The sequence below is a fragment of the Pimephales promelas genome, chromosome 17 (genome assembly GCF_988280905.1).
Source record: "Pimephales promelas chromosome 17, fPimPro1.hap1.1, whole genome shotgun sequence".
NCBI classification, from domain to species: domain Eukaryota; kingdom Metazoa; phylum Chordata; class Actinopteri; order Cypriniformes; family Leuciscidae; genus Pimephales; species Pimephales promelas.
The window spans coordinates 19,935,085-19,959,009 of record NC_142785.1 but is presented as its reverse complement, the minus strand read 5'-3'; the positions used below and the strand labels follow the sequence as shown (position 1 = coordinate 19,959,009).

The 23,925-nt window shown below is 37.0% G+C and overlaps 1 protein-coding gene across 2 annotated transcripts in view; it reads left to right on the top strand.

Moving 5' to 3' along the window:
• The window catches only part of odad2 (outer dynein arm docking complex subunit 2), a 67,686-nt gene that overhangs the window by 16,381 nt on the left and 27,380 nt on the right, over window positions 1-23,925 (top strand). For both annotated transcript variants that reach the window (XM_089122097.1, XM_039661443.2), the window contains exons 8-15: window positions 3,356-3,576; window positions 4,882-5,022; window positions 6,336-6,477; window positions 17,047-17,193; window positions 18,649-18,858; window positions 19,677-19,910; window positions 21,310-21,420; window positions 21,595-21,749. In XM_089122097.1, the coding sequence (XP_088978223.1) occupies window positions 3,356-3,576; window positions 4,882-5,022; window positions 6,336-6,477; window positions 17,047-17,193; window positions 18,649-18,858; window positions 19,677-19,910; window positions 21,310-21,420; window positions 21,595-21,749 (1,361 nt within the window). The remainder of the gene's footprint in view (window positions 1-3,355; window positions 3,577-4,881; window positions 5,023-6,335; window positions 6,478-17,046; window positions 17,194-18,648; window positions 18,859-19,676; window positions 19,911-21,309; window positions 21,421-21,594; window positions 21,750-23,925) is intronic.

The following is a 23,925-nucleotide window of genomic DNA, read 5'->3' as shown; positions in this document are numbered from 1 at the left end:
TGGATGAGCTTAAGTAGAGCTATATGCTGTACTTGTATATTTGACACAATGTCATTTACACATGTCCCTGGATCAACATCCTTTGTAGGTCCTAGAACAACATCCATATCGACCAATCAAAGCCCTAACACTCTAAAAGCAAAAGGCAGTGACTGATTAATGAGAATGTTGTTTCAGGAACAACAAAGGATGTTGATACGGGAACACGTCCTACTTGTGTAAATCACTTTAGGCTGTTTATTTGGTACATTATAGTGATTGTCATAATTGATATTGCTGAAAAGTGTAAGAATATTGTTTTTGGGGATAATACCATTCTTATCGAGACAGGAAATGCCACTTCAAATTTAAGACCTGATTGAAAGCGCCTACTGTTAACCTACTGAACAGATGTTGCACTTCTGGTGTGATTTTTTTTTCTACAATGATTTTTCCTTGCCATGTTGCCTTTGGCTTGTTCAGTGGGGGTATTAAGGCACTATTTTCTGAAAAGCTGCTTTGAAACAATATGTATTGCTGAAGAAAAGGAATGAGGTGGATATTCTCAGTGCGGTTTTAGTGTTTTGTTTTTGAACAAGGCTGGACATGTGCTAGCAGGTTGAGTTCGATTATTGGTGGCAGTGAGGAGAAAGACTTTATTATTCTTTGAAGCGATGATGCCAGGCAGGCGGTTCAGCGTGCAAGCGTTTGTGTGTAAAAATGCCCACCAGACTTTCATGTTTTATTACGCAAGCAGGCGGGAGCTCAACCGTGAGCGCTAGCAGCTGATGGGTGATGGACAGAGGCCGTAAAGTGAGGGCCATAAAAGTAGTCTGCTTAGACACAAATCAAACCCCTCTTTGTTCTCCATATTTTACATTGGTTCCTTGTTTTCTAGATTTCATCAGTTTGCTTTTCTGTGTCTGTCTTACCATTTCTATCTCCAAACGTGTGTTCCAAACACATTTCTTCAAGCCTACATGTGAGAGTTCTCCTTTTTACTCAATACACTCATCACCTTCTACAAATAGACGTTTATCCACCTGAAACGAACCCGTTACGTTAGGGTGCATGTTGATTTGAGAGAAGATTATTCTTTTAGCTGCACTATGGTACTCTTGTAGAGTGAAAAGTTCAGCAGAGAATAGGCTCTGGATTGCGGCCTGAGTTTTCTGTAATAAGTCTCAGACACGCTCTGGTCCTTCAGCCATCAGTCAACCACCGGACCGTGATTATTCAGCCAAGAAATCCTCAGCGCACACCAGCTCTTAGCCAAATCCAACTGGCCTAAACTCCGAACATATCAGCTGCATAAGTTACCGATGCGTTTTCATACAGTACATGAATTAGATCAGACACTTTTAATCAAACATGCACAGGGCTGAGCAGAAGGTGACGCTCATAAGGGAAGGGAAAATATGTTGCTTTGTCAGACTGGGATAAGAAGACTGTCACTCTGTTCCAAAAATCTAGTAAGCTGGTGATAGTAAGGAATACTGATATAAATACACTGTCAATTCAGTAAGTCTATTTTATAATTGTATTCAGCACGGATGGATTAAATTGATCAAATGTTTCTTGAGCACCAAATCAGCATATTTGAAAGTTGTCTGAAGGAAAATTCAGCTTTGAATTACAGGAATAAATTCTATTTTAAAAATGCATTAACATAGAAAATAGTTATTTTAAATGGCAATAATATTTCTGTATTTTTGATCGAATAAATGCAGCCTTGGTCTTATAAGAGACTTCTTTCAAACAAATTTAAAATCCTACCTTTTGAATGGTAGTGAAATATTATTATATTAAAATTGTATACATTTATGTATTGTATTACGTAAAGCAGAATCATTTGTGTATGTGTGCTTTTATAGTATTGCATAATTCCTCTCATGTTGCCTATTTTGAAATCAATTGTGAGTCTCATTTATAGTAGTCAGCACAATATGGTTTGTCACGATACACACACGGGAAATGATAGATCCAAGATCATTTTTTAGGGTAATCCGTACTCACAACCAGTCCAGGCAAAGGTCAATAATCCATAAGGGCAATCCGAAATGCAACAAAACAAGAACCAGGCAGACACAAGTAACGAAAGTGTGTTGAACATAAACAAGGACTCTGTGACAAACACTGAAACAGGGTATATATACACAGACGGGAAACAGCTGTGTGCAATGAACAATGAGTAACAGAACAGGGTGATGGGAAATGTAGTAAGTGTAGGACACCGTGTGGGAAGAGGATCTCTACTGGTTACCCAGGGTACACAAACACTGTGACAGTTTGGAATAGACCTCTTTTGTCTTGCAAATTTCTTTCCTTGTCATCTTCATATTTGGATGTTGCAGTAGTTTGAGGTTTTCTCTTACTTTATATTCAGGCCTCTGTTTAGGGTGCCATACTGAAGAGTTAACTCTCCCTACTTGTTCTTGGACAGGGTTTATTACTTCAATTATAAAATTAAAGGTGGGTGGAGTGGTGTGAGGAAATGGATATAACATTGGCTGTTCTTAACTTTGGCCTTCTTTCGGCCAAACAAGCTCATGAAAGGCACAAAGTATGCTTAGCCCAGCTGGATCCACAGTAAGCTCTTGTACCATATTAAAAGCTTTTTCCCTTGTGTACTCTTTCTGAACTCTTCCTCGCTCATACTCTTCTCTTTTCCTCTCACCATTTCTGTTTCTGACTCCTGCTCTGTACATCTCTCTAAACGTTGGAACCAATAAAGGTAGCAGGTGCCTGTGGATTTTACCTGCCTCTTAACCATTCATATGTCTCCTGTTGAGCTTCTCACATAAGAAATAAAGAAGTAGGACAGAGAGAAAGAAAGAGTCCTACACAATTTCAGAAAATCATTGTTGAATTACTTTGCCACAAAGGCTTCACTTAATGTGTGCCAAACTGCGAGCCTGCAGTTCAAGAATATACAGAAATAATAAACTTCTCATATTGTATAGGCAATTAACATAAGAAACTTTGGAAATGTGTTTCTATTTTGTCATTTATTCTCATAACTCAAAGGCAGGATTGTTTTTCTGGCAGTGAACTGTGGAGAAAGGCTGTATTATATAAATGTTCAGGGATACAAATTCATAAGTGGGATTTAGTTTTTATACGTCTCTTTCTTAGAATAAGAAGGCTGCGCTAGCTCAAAGATGACTGTGTGATGTGCCTCCCCAATAAAGAGACAATATGTCAGATGCAGAATGGAAAATATGTTTTGCTAAGCTAAGAGTGCTTTCATAAAGAACTTTTTTGACCAAAAAATCCTTAAGAAAAAGAACTCTCTTAATTCCCTAAGTCTCTATTTTTGTTGCAGAGGTTCTTTTCCTTACTAGCTTGTTTCATTTTTATTCATTCTCTTATACAGGACTTTGCCATTCAAGATGTACCATCCACTAAAAAGATTCTACATGTGGAAACGGTTGATGCAGAGGAAACAGGCCAAACCCTGAAGTCTTACGACCATGAGGAAAAGAATGTGCCTGAGAAGGCGAGACATCAGCTTGTGCGGAACAAGCCGGGCTCTAGGAAGAAGAAATTAGAACCATCTTTGAAATGGAAGAACCTTGGCCTGACGTCCCCATTTGAGTAAGTGATAATTCCAAACACCAATGGATGTCTTCTGAAGATACCTAAAAAAAGCCATCTCAGCATAAACCTCACTGGTCACTGAATCTGGTCTAGCTGATGTTTGCTGAAGTGCATGTGGCTTGTCTATGTACTGTACAAATGCAAAGTTCAGTAGTCATTCAGACTTCAAGAGTTGGTTATCATATTTGTGGCTCTTCTCCTGTGAGTGTTAATTTTTGAAGTCAAACTGGGATATTGATCGCTATTCATAGTGGCAGTCAGCTGATAAAGCCAGAGTTGATCGCTCAGACATATTCTCCCCCTTGGATTGATCTAGCACAGTGTTTCCCTAACTGGGGGTTGCTAAAATTTTACGAGGGGTCGACAAGCTCACTCTAGTTTGGGGGTTTAGGGATGAAATGGTTTTGTTTTGTTTGAAATAATGGTGGAAAGAAGTAAGAGATTTTAATTACAACTTTTACAACAAAGTGCTGATGAAATTAAGTATTTTGAATGTTAAAATAAGGGTTCCCTGGAAAAAAAAGGTTGGGAACCACTGATCTAGCAATCAAACAAAACAGCCTCTTTGGCTGTTTCAACACTTGTTACTAGTAAACCTCATTTGAGCGGTCATCTATGATTTTCAAAACAACAATCTTTTGTTTTGGAGAAAAATGTACTTCAGTTTTCTGCCTTTTGCAGCAAAAGAACCAAATTTGTATTCAGATGATCTAAGGTTTCCCTGGAAGACGTCACAATACTTGAAAGACTACAGTAGACTGAAACATATTATTACATGATGGGAGATAAAACAAATAGAAAAAAATAAATAAATAAGGGTCAAGGAAAAGTAACAAAGATACCTATTGTAATACTTGTGTATATTGTATATATGTATGTACTGTATGTATATATGTATATATATATATATATATATATATATATATATATATATATATATATATATACTGTATATATATATATATATATATATTAAGAGTAGAGATAGAGACATAAAAAAGCATAAAATACGTTATGTAACCTCATAATGTGAATTTAATATGAACTTTTTTGGACTTTGTGCCTCAAAAACAAAGAAAGTCGACATAATTGTGATCCCCCCCCCCCTAATTTCATGTATATCAACTTCTCAAACTAGAAAAGAATGTAGGGTGGGACTTGATTTTGTCCATCTAGGATTTATTTCATTTTTAATAATAAACACTGCAATATTCCATAGAAATAAAATAATTTTGATTTCATGGCTTTAAAGTGTATAAACGTGTTAATAGGCCTAAGTGTCTGATTGTTGTTGTTTTCCAGTGAGGCAGAAGAGAAGGCCAGAAAGAGCAGAGAAAGCAAGAGGATCTTGGAATACGGCACAAAGTCACCCGCATCAGAGAACAAAAAAAAAGCAAATTTTTCTGGATCGTCTCTGCCAGGCTGCCAGTCTTCTCAAAAAATGTATGCCACAATCTCAGTCCACAGAAATAGCTTTTTCACTGTACGTGTGGTATTTCCTCTGAGGTAAAAACCTAACCATTGCAATGGGATCTGAAAAGCCCTCTCCCAGGAACACGCATAATTGAATATCGCTTTATACTCCTGGCCAAACTTAAAAAAAAACAAAAACATATCCAATCACTCAATTGGAAATAAAGGCTCACTTTCAGGGTGAATTATTTCAGCTGTGGATAAGTATTCATTTTATAGCCTTTAATAAAGCATGGATGAAGCAGTCGTTCAGGTTGGAGTGAACACGGAACGGTCCTCTGGTGCTACTGGGAGTAGCGGTTTGTAATAACCGGCCTGTGCCTGAGCCACTGATAACCCTGTTCTTTCTTCTGACTCCTCTCTGTCTGTTTGGCGATGGTGAGCGAAAACTCCAGCTGTCCCCATAACATCCACTGCCAGAGTACACAGTCCTGCCTGTAAGGAGCTTCGGGTGTAGCTGCAGCTTCTCTTTTTCCTGCCTTTTTAAACCAGTGATGCACACAAAAAAACAGTGTAGCATTCTGAAGAACATTTGGATGTGTTCATGGTACACAAGCACAAAATTAAAATAATGTATATCACACTGTAAAACACATTCTACACTTCAAGTAATCTGACTAGCTCCAAAAGGGAGGAGTACACTGCAGTTCGACAATGCAGTTATCCCCTGGAAAACATATCTGAGTCCCTCTGGCCTCTTCTCCTTGTGTACCGAGTTTCATGACTCGTTTCATGATACATTCATTTCAGTAGCCTGATCTGTTTTAACGGCCATCTGCGTTTGTGCGTGTGTGTATAAGCTCGCGATGAAAGAGTTCAGAAATGCACTGATGACCACTCCAGTCTTCCTCTCTCTCTGTTGCTCTGTTCTCTCCTTCCCCTGCCGTTTAATTTGATGCCATGGCTTAAGATGACACTTCAAATGCACCCCTGAGTTTGATGGCCGTTTTGTCCAAGGGTTTGAGCATGAGGCCTTTCAGAGAGCAATAATTCATTCCACATTGTATTCAGAGAGATTTTACCAGAGCTTTGAGAGATTGGACTGTGTGGTTTGGCTTGCACCTGCTCCGACTCTCCACCGATTTGATGTATTAAGCTCTATTTATTAGACAAAGCACTTTTTCTATAATGTCCTCTTATGTATGGATAGTTCTCATTTCTATCCTGAGAAAATTCTGTGGGAGAGTACTTCTCACAGTTTGTGTCTGACTGAGAGACATAAAATTGTTGGCCAGCTTGAATATTAATATGTCTAATAGGTGCGTGTGTGTGTGTGTGCACAGTAAAACCCCAGGAGCTGATGACTTCAGCGAGAGTTCATCAGAGGATGAGGAAGATGAGGAACAGCCTGAAAGACGTGCCGAGGCCGCCACCGACCTGCCCTCCGAATACTGGCAGATCCAGAAACTAGTCAAATACTTAAAGGTAATAAAATCCATTTGCTTGTATAAATGCACACACCAACATGCATCAATTCCAGGGCTGTCATGATCTCAATTATCATGGGCAAAATAATTAATTATAAAAATACTATAATTGCATCATTTTTTTTATAACAAATTAGTATTAAAAATCAGTCACATTAATCATTAACTTTTTAATTCTTTTTTTTTTTCACAAAAAAAGGAATCTCACTAAAAATGTGAGTCTAAGGAGACGAAGTGTAACTGTTCAAATACCCCTAATCTGTCCAAAATGGCATTCTGTCCAGTAGGCACATTTGATTTGAGATTTACTTTTGTGTCCATTAAAAAATATACCATGACTCTATATACCATGACTATGGGTATTATGAAATAAATTCAGAGATTTTGTTCTGTTTTTCTGATATATTGTCCCTGTCACATGACCTACCAGCATCAGTTGCATTGCTTCACTACCGTTCACAACTTTCCCATGGCTTTTTTTCTGGTGTGAGTAGAGTGTCTTGCTTTCATCTCCTCCTAAAAGATTCGGTACTGTCCTAGTAGTTAAACACTGGCTGTGTCTGATATCGCCCCTATACCTTTAGATAGGGCACTAATGAGAAAACAACAACTTGTAGTGATCTCCGAAACTATAGTCGACTCATTAAATCCCACAATACACCACAATAATGTGTACAACCGATGTACGCTCAATGGCTAGAGAATACCCATAATGCACTGAGATTCGCATGCCAAATGAATTCCCACACCTGTAGCTGAACCCTCCATCCATCCGTTTTCCTAACAGCTGGTCCGATGTGGGTACAGCCTTATATATATATATATATATATATAGGTATAAATTAAATTTTAATGGATTATCAAATTGTATAATTATAATTAATAATTCATACATAGTTTCCATGACAGAGTTATCTTACTACTGAGCTGCTTGTTTTGCAAAGTTTCAAAAAATTAGCAAGAACAAACTGTGCGAAAGTTGTAGCCCTTTTGGCACACTCAGTATTTCTCGTTTTTATTTACTCCTTCAAGTGAACTATATTAGTGGACTTATGTGGGGATAGTGAATGAGTGTAAGGGGTGATTTTGGACACAGCAACTGTGCTGAAATTATCTTCATTTTCCATTTTTATGACAGTTGGCTACAGCGTAGGTGCCACCTACTTTGTTGGAGTGTCAATCGGTTACTGATGCTGGATTATTTACAATATTATCATATGTAATATGAACATGATTTCAGTATTTAATTTTCTAAAACATTGTTATAATTAAGACATATAGTATATTGCGACATCCCTAGTCAATACATTAAAACCGGTTTACAAAGGACTACATTTCAAAATTGATCTCACATTAACATGAGAATAAAATGAAAAGTAATTCAAAGTCGTATTATCTCCTTTTATAATAGCCTATAGTAAATAATTTATAGAAGGCATAGGCCTACTGTAGATTAAAAGGGCACTGATGTTAAACACCAGAGGACACAGTATGTACACAATTTTAAAAAGATGATCTTAAGTGTAGTGAGCAATAAATCATGTAAAGAAAAACATTCAAGTAAAGTTCAGCCATAGGTAGATATTTTTAGCCCAGTGTAAAACAGGATAACAAATGTGATTTTCCCTATGGGAGGTGCTCATCCTCTACCAGACGTCAGGAAAAAAAGCATTTGATAACAAAATCCTGTTTGATTTTGGAAAGCGTTTGGAAAGTAGATTTGTAAAGTTCGTTTTTTTGGGTTTTTTTTTCTGATTTGTGTGAGGTGTTTGGGGATGCGTTTGTTACAGTGCTGTTTTCAACTCTAGACAGGATGTGTTTGTAACGTGCCCTTCCCAGCATTCTATCTGTCTGGAAACCACAGTTCTTATTTATGAGGGTTTGTCCAGTAGCGCTCTTATAATGTCATTACCATCAGAAGCCGAAACACAGTCTGTGCCAAACTAAATATCTGTTTTATTTTTGGAGTGAAGGTTCAGTTTTTCTCCAACCCTCTGTCTTTTCTTCTGCTCTTTTCCAGGGTATAGACATGCGTTTGTATTTCTGGGAGATTACGCTTCTATAAGGTGATGCATGAATGATCGGACTTGTGTTTAATGGCTGTTTATCTAGGGATATTTTTGCAGTCTACATTACCTGAACTGTACATTTACATGTCTTCATGTTTGCCTTTCTGTACACATGTACGGAGGGCAGTTTGCACCAGTGACTGCATCCTTTCATGATGTGTTAGTGCTATATTAATAAATTGTGCATGTCTTTAGACCGCAAAACATATTACACACACCAAACTCCATTCAGTTATTGCCTGGATGGGTCAAAGAACGAGCGTTGAGTATAACTGCACGTTCACACATTCACAGATGCACTTTGTAACTGCGTCAGTGTGTAGAGGAGGTGGCCACAGGCTGTTTGTCTCACCAGATTCAGCCCAAATGTCTCATTAGCTTGAATTAGAGAAACATGGCAGCCAAACAAAGTTGCATAGAAGCATTTACTCACACTCTGCCTTCTTCCAATTACCCAATTCTGCTCCTTGTTAATCGCTTGCAAGTAAGTGAAATACTAGTGCTCTTATACATTGAAGAAATGTGTGCAATTTTTTCAATGCGATTAACTAAACTTTGTTTTAGTGAGTCATTTTAACTTAAAGGTTGTTGATTGTCTGCGCCTGAATCTGGATCTCCCTCACTGCAGCGGCTAATGCCTCACTTACATAGTGTTTCTCACAGAATACAAAATTGAGAAATAATCTTTCAGAATAATAATGTGCACAAATAAAAGGCTTTAGATGTTTTAAAATGATCCTCAGCATGGAATACATTTATAGCTACAGTTTTTCATTTGCATTGTGGCAGAAGTATTCCAGTCAGAATAGAACAGTTGTTTTTTGCAACCAGAGTAATGTTCACATCTTATCTCACATGCCCATTATGAGGTCTTGCTCCATCTACTGGACAAAGTGAGTTCAAAATTCAAGTGTTTCAGATCAAGCTGCTGGTAGGCTACTCCTCATCTCAGTCCTGTATGATGCAGGGATGCCAAACAGATTGCTTTTGTGAATTTTCTGACTTACTTTAGCCATACAGAAATGAATAAACTTTGGATTTTTAAAAAAAGGCACACTCAAATGTGACGGCCGATCCATTATTCCCTCTTTACCTCTATTACGGCCAATGTAACATACACTACTGTTTAAAAGCTTAAAGTTGGTAAGGATATTTTTTGAAAGAGGTTTCCTACCAAGGCTGTATTTATTTGATCAAAAACAGTAATATTGTGAAATATTATTACAATTTAAACGGTTACGGTTTTTAATAACGGTTTTAAATTGTAATATTTTAAAATGTTCATGTGAATGGTCAAAGCTGAATTTTCAGTAGTCCTTACTCTAGTCTTCATTGTCACATGATCCTTCAGAAATCATTCCGATATTCCGCTGATTTGGGGCTCAAGAAACATTTCTTATTATTATCAATGCTGAAAACAGTTGTGCTGCTTAATATTTTCTTTAAGCACATATTCTTTACATTTCTTTTCAGGATTATTTCATCAAATTCACATTTGTTCAAATCAATGCTTTCTTGCCGAGTAAAAAAAAAAAATCATATTCAAATATTAATTATGTTAATATTAAAAAGTATTATTTTCTTTCAAAAATCTTTCTGACCCAAGACTTTGAAACGGTTGTGTGATGAATGAATCAGTTTTTCAATGAAGTGGTCTCCTCAACCATGAGAGTCAGCAACTGAAATTTACATAAAGAATGGCATAACATTATCTACAGCAGACACCCATCTGTCTGCTTTCAGACAATTGGTTTGAGTGTTTGTGTGTGTGTATACTCATGCAAGTAAAGGTGCTCGTAAATACGCTGTAGATATGCTGTTTTGCATCAAGTTAATACTGTCCATTAAATCTGATATGTCTTTGCTCTTAAATCTAGACGAGGCGGCTCTGCTCTGTGGCTCTATGGCCCTCTCTGTGTAAATCATTTATACAGCTGTCTTTATTTTGCTCTGGAGAGCTGGCTGCTTAATTGAGGATAAATGATAATGATCAGACCTCTGTCAGCTTCTCTATAAATTAACTTTAATGTGTATATCATACACAACACTCGTGCCAGAATGAACATTCACATTCTCTTTTCCTAATACCTCTTTGTTGTCGTTCACTGTGATACTTTCTTTCCTTTTTCTTTCTGCCTTCTCAATTTTCTCTAGAGCATCAGTACAGCTTTGTTTTATTCTTAAGTTTTATTTATATATCCATCCTCTCTGTTTGTCTTTTCCTCCTTTTTCCTTTCTGATTTCATTCTCTGTCTCTGTGCTTCTGTGTTTTGCTCTTCAGGAGAATTTGTTAATTTTCTGAGCTCCATCTGCAATGGGCAGGATTTATGAATGCTGGCTCATTCTGCCCTGTTTTGTGCTGAATGTTTTAAGTATTCTTTCCTCAGGATAGGTTTTTATGGTGACACACAGCTTGTGCTGTCATTTGGGACCTGCTTTCCTGCTCTGAAACAGAACTACAATCTATCAGCTTTTTCTGTATTTTTGTGACACTTCAATTATTTTAAATGCCACTAGATGTGGCTATTAATTGAAGGCAAATGTTTTCAACAAGTGGAAAACAATGCATTTTTAGCCTTGATCACAGATGAATGTAAAGCTTTCTCACCAACATTTGTCTAATTGACGTTTTAATCTTTTGAGGTCTGAGGTGTTTTCTGGGCCTTGGAGATGTTTTGACATGTCCTGACATTTGAGCTTATTTTAGTTACTTAAAACATTTCCATGGTTAAAGTCTGTTTACACACTTCAGCACAAACTACAATCATATGTGAGTATTATGTATGTATTGTAATCTTTTTGAGAAAAAGTTTGTGTGTTTAGTGAAAAATAATTTTAAGTCACTTAAATACATTTTACCGTATATATATATATATATATATATATATATATATATATATATATATATATATATTATATGTTGAAGCTTATGGAGGAAATGTACAGTAGGTCTGAAGTAGTGAGTTAAGTATGGGTGCAGAGCTGGATCTTGTAGCCTAGAGTTTTCACTACACAATGATATGAAGGTAAAACAAGACCCTCAGCTAATGAAGGTGGATATTTAAAAAAAAAAATGCGAGGAGATTAAAATAATGTTTTTTTTTTTTAATTATTTGTATTTTATTTACAAAAGAAAATAATCAAAATATACATAATGAATGTCAAATACACAAAGGAGTTTCGGTTCATTTTTGTGACATAGACAACAGAAAGCGCATCCTGTTTGTTTTCTTTATTTTACAATACTTTTATCTTTGAATATTACGACTTTTGGACACTACTCTTTTGCTGTACTGTTTTCTGCATAATTATTATTGCAGAACTGTGACTTTAAATCGCTTTATGTGAGTATACTGTATGTATGTGGTTAAAGTTGTATGTTGAAAGAAGTCTCTTATGCTCACCAAGGCCGCATTTATTTGATCAAAAATACAGTAAAAACAGTAATATGGTGAATCATTTTTACAATCCAAAAAAATAACTGTTTTCTATTTTAATATACACTCACCTAAAGGATTATTAGGAACACCATACTAATACTGTGTTTGACCCCCTTTTTCCTTGAGAACTGCCTTAATTCTACGTGGCATTGATTCAACAAGGTGCTGAAAGCATTCTTTAGAAATGTTGGCCCATTTTGATAGGATAGCATCTTGCAGTTGATGGAGATTTGTGGACAATGCCCAATTGGCTCTAAGAGGCATAAAGTGTTCCAAGAAAACATCCCCACACCATTACACCACCACCAGCAGCCTGCACAGTGGTAACAAGGCATGATGGATTCATGTTCTCATTCTGTTTATGCCAAATTCTGACTCTACCATCTGAATGTCTCAACAGAAATCGACACTCATTAGATCAGGCAACATTTTTCCAGTCTTCAATTGTCCAATTTTGGTGAGCTCTTGCAAATTGCAGCCTCTTTTTCCTATTTGTAGTGGAGATGAGTCCTGGTCACTTTTCTTTCTCATTCTGACATTCAGTTTGGAGTTCAGGAGATTGTCTTGACCAGGCCCATACCCTTAATTTTGCATTGAAGCAACTGCCATGTGATTGGTTGATTTAATAATTGCATTAATGAGAAATTGAACAGGTGTTTCTAATAATCCTTTAGGTGAGTGTATTTTGAAATGTCATTCATTATGTGTCACCACTATGTCATTTACTTATCCTGTCGTTTCTGTGTTAGTTCTCATTAGTTTCTATGGTTACCTTGTCTATCAATACTTCCTGTTTGGTACAGTTTCATGTCGGTCATCGTTAATGTTAGTGGTGTTTTTTTAGTATCTCCTGAGGGTTGAATTTTCAGCAACCATTACTCCAGTTTTCAGTGTCACGTGATCCTTCTAAATCATTCTGTTTCAAAAACATTGAAAAACTTAACCCTTTATGACCTGCCATAGAACAGTTCCACCAGAGTATATCTTTCTATTTTTACATGCTGTGCTGTCATTCTTTTGAGCATTTTCACATGCCATACATCAAAACAATCCTTACTTTCTCTACTTGAAGGCTATGTTTGTAATAAATCAATAGTACCTAGATAAATATCTCAAAAATGCAATAAACAAAAAGAAAAACAATTTTTTTGAAAAAAAATCTCCATATTTTATTCAATACAAAAAAATGGTAAATGTAAACCTCAAACTTGTCAATGAGAAAAATGTGCATAAAACAGTTTAAAACTATACAGAATTGATTTGAACTGTTTACATCACTTAGTTTTTAAGATACACTCATTTAAAAAAGGGGAGTAAAATGCCATATGTAAAATATTCAATTACATTTGTGGTCAAACAGATAACATTTTGCTTTTGAACATTGATTAAACATTGAATTGGTTAGAATATAAATTAAATAGACCCTGTCAGAACAATTAATAATAAAATAAATATAAAATAAATAAATAAAGGCGATGAGCAGAAGGAATTCGGTGCGTCCGTGTACTTTCATTTTGACATAACGTTGCGCGCATGCGCACACGTGTGTGTGTGTGTGGGGGGGGGGGGGTGCGTGTGTGTGTGTGTGAATGTGCTTGTATTTGCGAGTGTATAAACGAGAAAGAAATAATAGAATGAAGCAATGGTAAAAAGACAATAATGATAAGAAGGAACATATAGCAGATGGGAGTCAAGTGCGAGTCAAACCTATTATATATTCAGTCAAACGCATGGCCAAAAGACGCTGCTTCTGACGTCACTACATGCGACACAAGCTGGGGTCAAAGTGCACAGGAAGTGATGTCGTGATCAGTCCATGGATCCGTCATCGGAAGACGCAACTACCAATTGCGGATCTATAGCACATGTGTGCAAAGACGTGCAATGCATTTTTGTGTGTTTTTTTGGAAACGCGCATTATTACAGACTCATTAGAGGGTGGAAACCGCGCAACATGAGCATGTTGAGGCTTGATCTGCCATGTGCACCGAACGTGATACCTCAATGCGCCATCGGAAGGCGTTACTATCAATCGCAGATCTACAGATCATGTGTGCAAAGACGTGCAATGCATTTTTGTGATTTTTTTGAGAAACGCATTTTGCGCATTTTGTACAGACTCATTAGAGGGTGAAAACAACGCAACATGCGCATGTTGGAGGCTTGATCTGACAATTTTACATCTCTGGTTTTGTATGCAAAAAGAATGATTGAGCTAGCCACTTGGTTTCAGTTTCTATAGGCTGTTAAACAGACACACGCAAACCGGAGCGCCGACGCTCCCGTCGGTCTTAAAGGGTTAAACTATCACTTGTATATAGAGCTGTGCGATAATATAGTTTACATCTTGTGATGATACAAACTATCTCTGAGCAGAGATTTGCTATAGTAAAGTATAGAAACACCTAGGTATAGTGATATTAAATGATAAACCTGTCAGTGATCCCTGTTCACAGCTTTTATCAGTGTGTGGATCTGTCCTGAACATCTCTCTTCATACTGAGAGAGGGCCCGTTAGAATCGAGACATAATAAAAGACCTTTAGATGTTTTCTGATTTGTAAAGAATGTCTACAGCATGTTGAGACCAAAGCTGCTAGAAAACGAAAGCATATGAACATTGGATTTCTTTTTCCCTGGTATCAGTACTAAATATAGCTTTGTGTTTTTACAAGATTCAGTGCTAACCCATCGAATGCTTTGAAGACGAAGTGAGTGGCAAGACAGAAAGTGCAGTGAATTCACTGCTAGTTTTGGTTCAGATTTAGTCCAGCCTCATAATATGGACAACACATGTGCCTCTTTCTCTCACTCTCACTTCTTTCTGTCTCCGCCTCTCTCTATTTTTCTCACTTCTTATCACTCTCTCTGCCATCTCCTTCATCGCTCTCATTACTTTCTCCATATCTGCTCGCCCTTTTATTTCAAGTCTACATTCATTTCTCATTATTAGTTCTGCTACTGTATATGTGCTTCCTCTCTTTCATCTAATGTGCTCCTCATCTCACATTCATGTTCCTTAAGTCTTTTTCCAGAACATTTTCTACCAAGGTCTACTTTGCATTTTGTGTTATGTTGGTCAAATGTCTCTTAACACCTTAAACAATCACTAAGTGAAGTGGTTTTAATATACCGACAAAATATTCGTCCAATCATTGAATTCGGTTTGAATGCGAAATGAAGGGAGGGTGGGATCTTATGCTTTCAAAGTTAGCTCGCTATTGCTAGCCTCTTTGCCTACCCTATAAAGTTCAACTAATTGTATTTAAAATAAATGTAAGCTAGCACATTTTCATTTCATTATAAATAACAGGCGGCAGTTAATTTGCTGAAAACACTGCATTCAGTTTGAACTTAAGTACTGTATATTGAGCCCATTCTCATCCCAAGGTGTCATATACGATGATTTTGCCAAAGCGTAGACATCCAACACACATGGCACCCTTTAGCATCAAATGAGACACAGATATATATGGACCAGAAGGCGCCTTCTAGTGGTCTAACCGTAACCCTACCCCATACCTAAACCTACAATAACCGAAGCATCTCATTTGACGCTAAAGGATACCGTGTGCATTGGATGGATTTTAAGTTATGCTAAAGTGAACTTATTCACAAGGGACTACTGGGGACAACTTTATACTACAAAACGGCATAGAATAGATATGCGAATTTGGACACACATTGTGTCTAGTGAATGAGGGTGCTACGCAGGCCTAATCACTGCATCTTATCTTTTGCTCATTTTATGAAAAAGAAACAGAAGTGTTTGTTCAATTTCCAGAAGACTTGAGTGTCACATTTCAAAGGTCTGTTGCATGAGCTGCATTACAGCAGCTTACATACCACTTTGAGACCTACTGCATTGAGCACACGGCCAGTCTTGGAGAGAAAACTTTCTCTTTGTTTGAATTCATAAGAGCTGCTCCGTAAGAAAGTAGGGGGAAAAACTGGTGTTTCTGGTGTTTTCTCTTGGGAAAACCTGATCTTAGATCTGTGGTTTTGACCTAAATAAACAGAAATCTTTAAAGAAGCCATAATTTGTTGATTAAAGATGATTAATAGTGTAGTATTTTTGCTGGATCTCCTGCTTTATTTATCTGTCACTCACCCTTCTGTTATTTCATTTCAGCCGATAAAGGACATGACTTGAATCATATCAAAACCACAGTTGTCTCTGAAAGATGTGTCTGTTAAGGAGTCTGGCACAACAAATGCCACATGTTTAGTTTGTTGAACTCACTGCGTAGGCAACCTCTTGAGGAACGACCAGCCTAAAACACTGTGTGTGTGTGTGTGTGTGTGTGTGTGTGTGTGTGTGTGTGTGTGTGTGTGTATAGCAACTGTCAAAACAGAGCTTTTTTTAAGGCCAATCCGTTATCATCTCCAACATTTCAAAGCTTGTTTTCTTTTAATTGCTAACTTAGGTCATTGTCTATGGTTTCAGGCAGCAGCACAGCAGTAGTCTGTATCAAAGGATCTCTCCCCACCCCTGTTTATAGTCACAATACCAGACACTTATACACAACATTTGCTCAACAAAATAAGTCTTGAAGGAATGATGTGTGGGTGAAATGCATGGGTCGAAAAAAGGGGTTCATGGAGAAATTAAGCTTTTGAAGAATTAAGGTCTTTGCACACTGTACAATACATTTTTTCGTATTTGTGATTGGGTGGACTGTCTGAACTGTCAAAACAACATTCAAAATGCTTGCTACGGATACGGAAAAACGCAGAAAATCAAACCCCGATTCGATTTTTATTTATTTATTTTTTTTTATGACGGACGAAAGTTTCGGTGGCAGTGTTTAAGCGTGATTGACAAAACATGATGTTGTTTTTATTTTTTAAGGTGCTAAAATTTCGGACGTGAAGTTCTGACTCGGTGCGCAAGGACCTTTACTGCATGTGATGCAAAAGTTGGCATGCACAACAGTCTTCATACATATATTGATGTTGTACATTTTTAAGATTGTTGTACAACTGTTTCTAATCATCTGTCTGCGGGTTTGATTGAGCACCGAATGTAATTTCTGCACATGTGTTTGTGTGTGAACAGGGGGCTAATCAGACTGCCACAGTGATTGTTTTGTGCTCTTTGAGAGACTTTAACCTGGTCCAGGAGATGTGTCAGCTGGCTATCAGAGATGTGGGGGGGCTGGAGGTTCTCATCAACCTGCTTGACACAGATGAGACCAGATGTAAAGTAAGTGCATCCAGACTCAGTTAATTAGGTCAGAAGTCACCATTTGACTGTTTATCTGAAGTGTTTATTTATTTTGTATCATTTATTTCATTTATTTTAAACATACACTACTGCGAGGATGGTAAGATTTTTTTTATTTGACTGAAAATATAGTAAAATCAGTAATATTGTGAAATATATTACAAATTTAAAATAGCTGTTATATTAAAATAACTGTTGTATAAAAATTAAATAATAAAATAAATATACTCTCCTGAATAAGACATTTTACACAAAAAATATTTACATATAGTTCAAATAGTGTGTACATATAGACAAAATAATTTAACAGTTACCTGAATGATCCATGGCTGTTTTTTTAGTTTTTTTTTTTCTTTTTCCTAATGGTTGTTCAGGAGTCCCTTGTCCTAAACAGTTAAACTGCCCAATGTGCCCAAAAATCCTCCAGGTTCTGCAAATTCTTTGGTTTTCCAGCATATTTTGCATATTTAAACCCTTTGATTGACAGTATGATTTTGAGAACCCTCTTTTCACGCTGAGGACAACTATTACAAAATGTGAAAACATTCAATGATGCTTCAGAAAGGAAACATAATGCATGAAAACTGTTGATCAGGATAAAGATGTGTACATTTCTTGTATTTTTAAAGACCTTTTTTATTTAGTACTGCCCTTCAGAAGTTACAGAAGATACTTACATGTTTCCATTTTCATTTCCACATGCTTACATATGAAGATAAAATAAGTAAAATTTAAAAGGTTTACACACCCTGGTTCTAAATGCATCGTGTTACATTCTGGAGCATCACAGAATGTAATTTATTCCTGTAATGACAAAGCTGATTTTTCCAGTCTTCAGTGTCTTTCTTTAGAAATCATACTAATATGCTGATTTGGTTGATTTGTTGATCTTGTAACAATTCGTAGTTGTTCTGCCTAATATTTTTGTGGATATATTCTTTGATGAATAGAAAGTTTAAAAGAAAAGAATTTATTTTAAATATAAATCTTTTGTAATGTTATAAATATCTTAACTGTCACTTGTATTCTATTTAATACAGTTTTTTTTCTAACCCCAACTTTCTGCCACTTCCTCATTTGCAAACATGATAATACAATATACTGAGATGATGCGAGCATTTTTGGCATTTATATATTGTCAAAATGACCATAATTACAACATTATTACTCTTTAACAAAGTATTTAATTGTTAAATGTAACATGCATTAGGGTAACACTTACTATTATATATATATAAAAAAAAATCATATCAAACAGATATGTGTTGAGGCCACTGCCATTTTTTTCTCTTGAGTGTAAAAGAGAAGTTGGAGCTTTCAAAAAATTCCATTAAGTTTTAAACTAAAAAATTGCAATCATTTCTCCATGATGCAGCATTAGGTATATGAAGCAGTTATTCTTATAATGGATACTTTACTCTCCCTTGCTGTTAGATTGGTTCTCTGAAGATTTTGAAGGAGATCAGTTGTAACTCCCAGATTCGACGGACCATCGCTGATTTGGGCGGTTTGCAGACCATGGTGTCTATCCTGGACTCCCCTGACAAAGAGCTGAAAAGCCTTGCTGCAGAGACCATCGCCAACGTGGCCAAGTTCAGACGGGCCCGCAGGACAGTCCGACAGCATGGTGGCATCAAGAGACTGGTGAGAAACATGAAGTCTGTGCTTATGCGTTGATTAAGAAAACTCGCACAAGGAAAAGAGACAAAAGGATGGAGAATGTTTAGGGACAAGCAATAGGACATGTGTATACCAGCCTCTATTTCTCCACTCACTCTTTCTTTCAGCCTGTTTCTCCCAATCATTTTCAATGCCAGCATCAAAGGGAGCATAATGCAGGTAAAAACAGATTGAATGTCGTTCTCCCCCTCATCCTGGCATGTGTGTTTATTGACAGAGTGACGCTCTGTATGATTAGGGCTCACGTGTTACTCTGCTCTGTATATTTACTCGGGACCAGACTCGGACGTTCTCTGTGTAGCTATCATAGATTAGTTACATTTAAACTCCCAGACCACCTCTGAACAGCACGCGCATGTAATACTGTGTTAAAGTGGCCTTTCTGACTTGACAGCAGGGAAACATGAAATTCACTCTTTGAAGGATGTGGTCATTTGTAGATTTTGGTGTGACATAGTCTGAATTTTCAAGCCCTCTTAAGTAACAGCCAATCTTTGGCTGATGATGAATGTTTAGATGAATGTTGGCAGCTTCAGGGCAGGATATTGTATTCCACATCCTGCACTGCAGATGTCATAAAATACACCATGACCCCACTAATTCCTACTCGTTTTAACATGCCACGACTCTTCTACCTCAACTGGAGTGAAATGAAAACAGTATAAAGCATCATAAGGCATAGAAATGTAATGTTAGCATGATATCATGTGAGGCAGAGTGACAAATCGGTTGCAAGCACAGTTCTTTAAAATGAGGCAACAAACTGAAGTTGTTTCTTGCAGGTGGAGTTGTTGGATTGCGTGCCTGATGGTGTGTCTCTGAGTAAGGAGCAGGAGAGGGATGTGGAGTTGGCGCGCTGTGGGGCTCTGGCTCTCTGGAGCTGCAGCAAGAGCACCTGGAACAAGGAAGCCATCCGCCGGGCCGGGGGTATCCCTCTGCTCGCTCGGCTGCTCAAATCACCTCAGAAGAACGTGCTCATCCCTGTGGTGGGAACATTGCAGGAGTGTGCTTCTGAGGTTTGCTCAAACTTTTCAAATCAGTTTTAAAATATAGGTATGTTTTGAATATACCTTATTGGTATTACAAAAAGAAACAGTACTAGTTTTATGTGCTGCACCAAATCCAGGGACCGGATTCATGAAAATCTTCTCAAGAAAATTCTCAAGATAAAGTCATTTTTGTGCTGTCTGCAGATTACCATAGATATCACTATAAGCATGCAAACTATTTTTTTAAGACTGGCTTGATGGGAGTTAATCACTCAGCGTCATGTTTTTAATGCGCTGTGCCAAGTTAAAATAGTTATTTTAATAGGGCCTGTCTCAAGATGCAGTGGTCTTTCCCATTCATTTGCCGTATTTCTTGCGCTAGAATAGAATAGAATAGAATTGAATTGAAATGTTATTTGAGAGGTGAAAATCAGTGGAAATGCTCTGATTGGTACAAATGCCGAACTTTCATAGATCATTTCGGCTTCAAGTGTTGTTTGTACAATAAAAAGACTGTACAAACATCTTGTATCTGTGTGTGCTGCCTTGCTAGCTCTAGCTAGAGATAAATAATTGATCGGTGTCACTTCAGAGTACTCATCCACATTTATGGTACTAGAAATATGATATTTAGCTTATGTTTTAATGTTTAATATTAGAAATAACCCAATATCAAAATCACCATTTCCACAAAAATATTAAGTGTAAACTTGTATTAATATTAACTGTTTTCAAAATTGGTAATAAGAAATATATTAAATATTATTAAATTATATTTATTAAGAAATAATATTAATATATAATAAGAAATGAGCACCAAATCGGAATATTAGATTAAAAAGTTCAGCTTTGCCATCACAGGAATAAATTACATTTTTAAATTTTTAAAATTAAATTAGAAAACCGTAATTTAAAATTGTAATTGTAATAATATTTCAATATATATATATATATATATATATATATATATACTGTACATATTACAATATTTCTGTTTATGCTTGTAGCTATCAAATAAATGCAGCCTTGTTGTGGTAAAAAAGACATTTGAATGATAGTGGAATTTTGAATTTATTATTTATATGTCATGGCACTGTAAATATTACTAAATACAATGAAGTATATTTACATTTACAAAAGTATTATGAAAAATAATGCAAGCTACAAACGCTTCATATAAAGCTACTACATAAGGACACTTATGGCTGAAAATAACATACTGTTCATGAAACTTTAGTTTTGACTGGAAGATTGTTTTCTATTAAAGGACCAGCTTAAAGATGTGAATGACTATAATGCCAGAAGCAAGAAAGCCTAGGATGAAATAAGCGCTATGTTGCTGTACGCGGTGTTGTTTGGCAAGGCAGAGTGGTTTTTACAGTAGGTGTTCAGCGTAGAAAGTCATTCTGCGTGTTTGAATTGGCAGAAGAGCTACAGAATTGCTATACAGACTGAGGGCATGATTGAGGATCTGGTGAAGAACCTCAGCTGTGACAACCAGGAGCTCCAAATGCACTGTGCCAGCGCTATCTTTAAGGTACGGCCATACACACTCAACTACACTTTTCTTTGGCAATGGATAAAGGGGTGAGGTTGAGGTAAAAATTAAATGGCGTACTAATTTAGTCCTGGCTTTGACTGTCACAATACAGTGCACATCTCGATACCACTTAAAGCTTTTTATATGTGTGTGGCTTCATTCCTGTTTTAGTGTGCAGAAGATAAACATACCCGTGATCTGGTGCGGCAGTACGGCGGACTGAAGCCACTGGTCATGTTGCTCAACCAAGCTGAAAACAAGCAGTTACTAGCCGCCACAACTGGAGCCATCTGGAAATGTTCCATCAGCATGGAAAATGTAGCTAAGTATGTGCATGTAACTACAGATCCTCTGCAAAAAAATTACATTTTTCAAAGAAATTATGACAGTTATGAACAAGTTATGATGCCAATCTCATTTTAATCATGAGTACCTAATAGAGTAGTATTGCATCCTTCATATCTCCAAAGAGTCTTTAGTTTTATCAGATTTATAAAAGATCTGACCGATAATCTGTACCGTTTCTTTCTGAAAACAGCCTTAAGCGAAGCTAAGAGTCACACACATATGACACAATACATCATCACATTATCCCTGGATAACTTTTAAATCATTAAACGTTCATGTTGTTTATTATATATGCACCAACAAAACAGACATTTGATTTTACATACCACCTGCAATTCCGGGATCTTTTATACCTGGGACTGCTCCATCTTTCAGTTTCAAACAATCTGCAAATCCATCGTCAAACTTGTCCTTTTTTTTTTAAATAAAACTTTTTTTGTCACCGAAATGCAGGGAAACAAACACACTCTGTTGCAAAAACACGCGTCTTTGGTGACATTGTTGATTTCGTGGCCTAAAAACAAAATGACAGCGCTGCCGATGGCCTCCTTAACCCGAACGAAGCATGTTGATGGTGCTCGTGCTCTTGCTCTCGCACTGGTTGATGTGTGCACGCACTCTTCCAGGAGAAGTGCCCGTTCAAGGAATTCCACCCTTTATGACGTCAGGGCCATACTCGAAAACAATATCCAAAACTTGGAAAACAATACGAATCCTGAAGGAGTGTATTTGGCTCAGAAATACTCTGTCATAAGTCTAACTTATTTTATTTTTTTAAACTTTGGCCATGTTTATCATGAGAATCCAACTCTTTAACAGTGGAAACAAGCTAGAATGCATGAAATCGCATACATTTATCACAGATTTTCTGTTTAGCATTTCTCATTAAGTTTATGAGTTTTGTCTTGCAGATTGGAGATTTAAAGAAAAATATATTGCTAAGATTTTGTTCATTTTTAAATAATATTCAATTCCTAAAAATCTACATTTCATTGCTCGGTCAACTAGACCTCCTGATTTCAATGTGGCATATGAATCTTTAAACTCGGAGGTGTCAAATCAATGTGAGATGCGTAATTGGCTCCAGATTCGGTCAAATCGTGTACCACAAAGGGGTCTGGTTGGGATAAGGACAGAGGATGTGCAATCAAATACAGCCTTCATTTTTATGAGATGTCTCATTTGTTCACTTCTAACTCTCAGATTTTCCATGGCTCAGAGCTGTCATCATTGTGCATCCGAGTCTGCTATGAATGTGGCTACAGAAGTGATTATTTGAAGAGAGAGCAAAAGTTTTTATAAACTCTGTCAATGAGCTCTGATCTTTTATGATGACTTTATGCTGAAGGAATGCAAATTGTTCTCTCACCCATACCACTAACAAAAGATGAAGTAAAGTGTTGATTTTATAGACGCCCGTGATGTGTTAGTCGAGGCCGTTGCTCCATTAGTGTGGCTAGTGGGATCTGGAAGAGTGGAATGCTTCTCTGAAACAGTCGTGCTGTAATAATCAGGAGTGTAAGCTGAAAGACTCCTAAATCGTTTGTCATGTAAAGCACGCTGGCCTTTATTCCAAAGTCACTTAGCTCAGCGAAGATGATGACCGTGCTGGAGGCTTTCCTGGTGTAATTTTTCTGGCGGCTGATGTCTTTTAAGCCAGTCAGTTTCCCCCATAAATACGAAAAACCTTGGAATCTTCATCTGGCTTGCCCGTTCTGTCACACAAGCACTCTCATATAAAAGTGATTTACTCGTATACTTTGCTTTGCAGTATGCGTTTGGGGACTCAAAAATGCATTATTTAATTCCACCATTACCTGTCTATAAATTTTCAGGTGTTATTTTCACAAGTTTGAGGCCAAGGAGCTGATAAATTTACATTTTTAGTTTATGATAAGACTCTTTTTTTTATGGGATTGTTATAGACTAGGATCTGTAGAAGGATCTACTGTCTGGCCCCACACCAGTCGCAATAGAATAGTATTGAAAGAGGAATTCAGAGGGAGGCTTGCGTCTGAAAAGGCCCAGTAGCAGAAAGGCCACTCTCTCTCCACCTCATAAGTCAAAACTGACAAAAGCCCATCCTGCGTTTACATCAGGCTTAGTTTGCTGAAACTAGAGGCAGGTGCCCCATGCCACATTCAATTCGCTTAA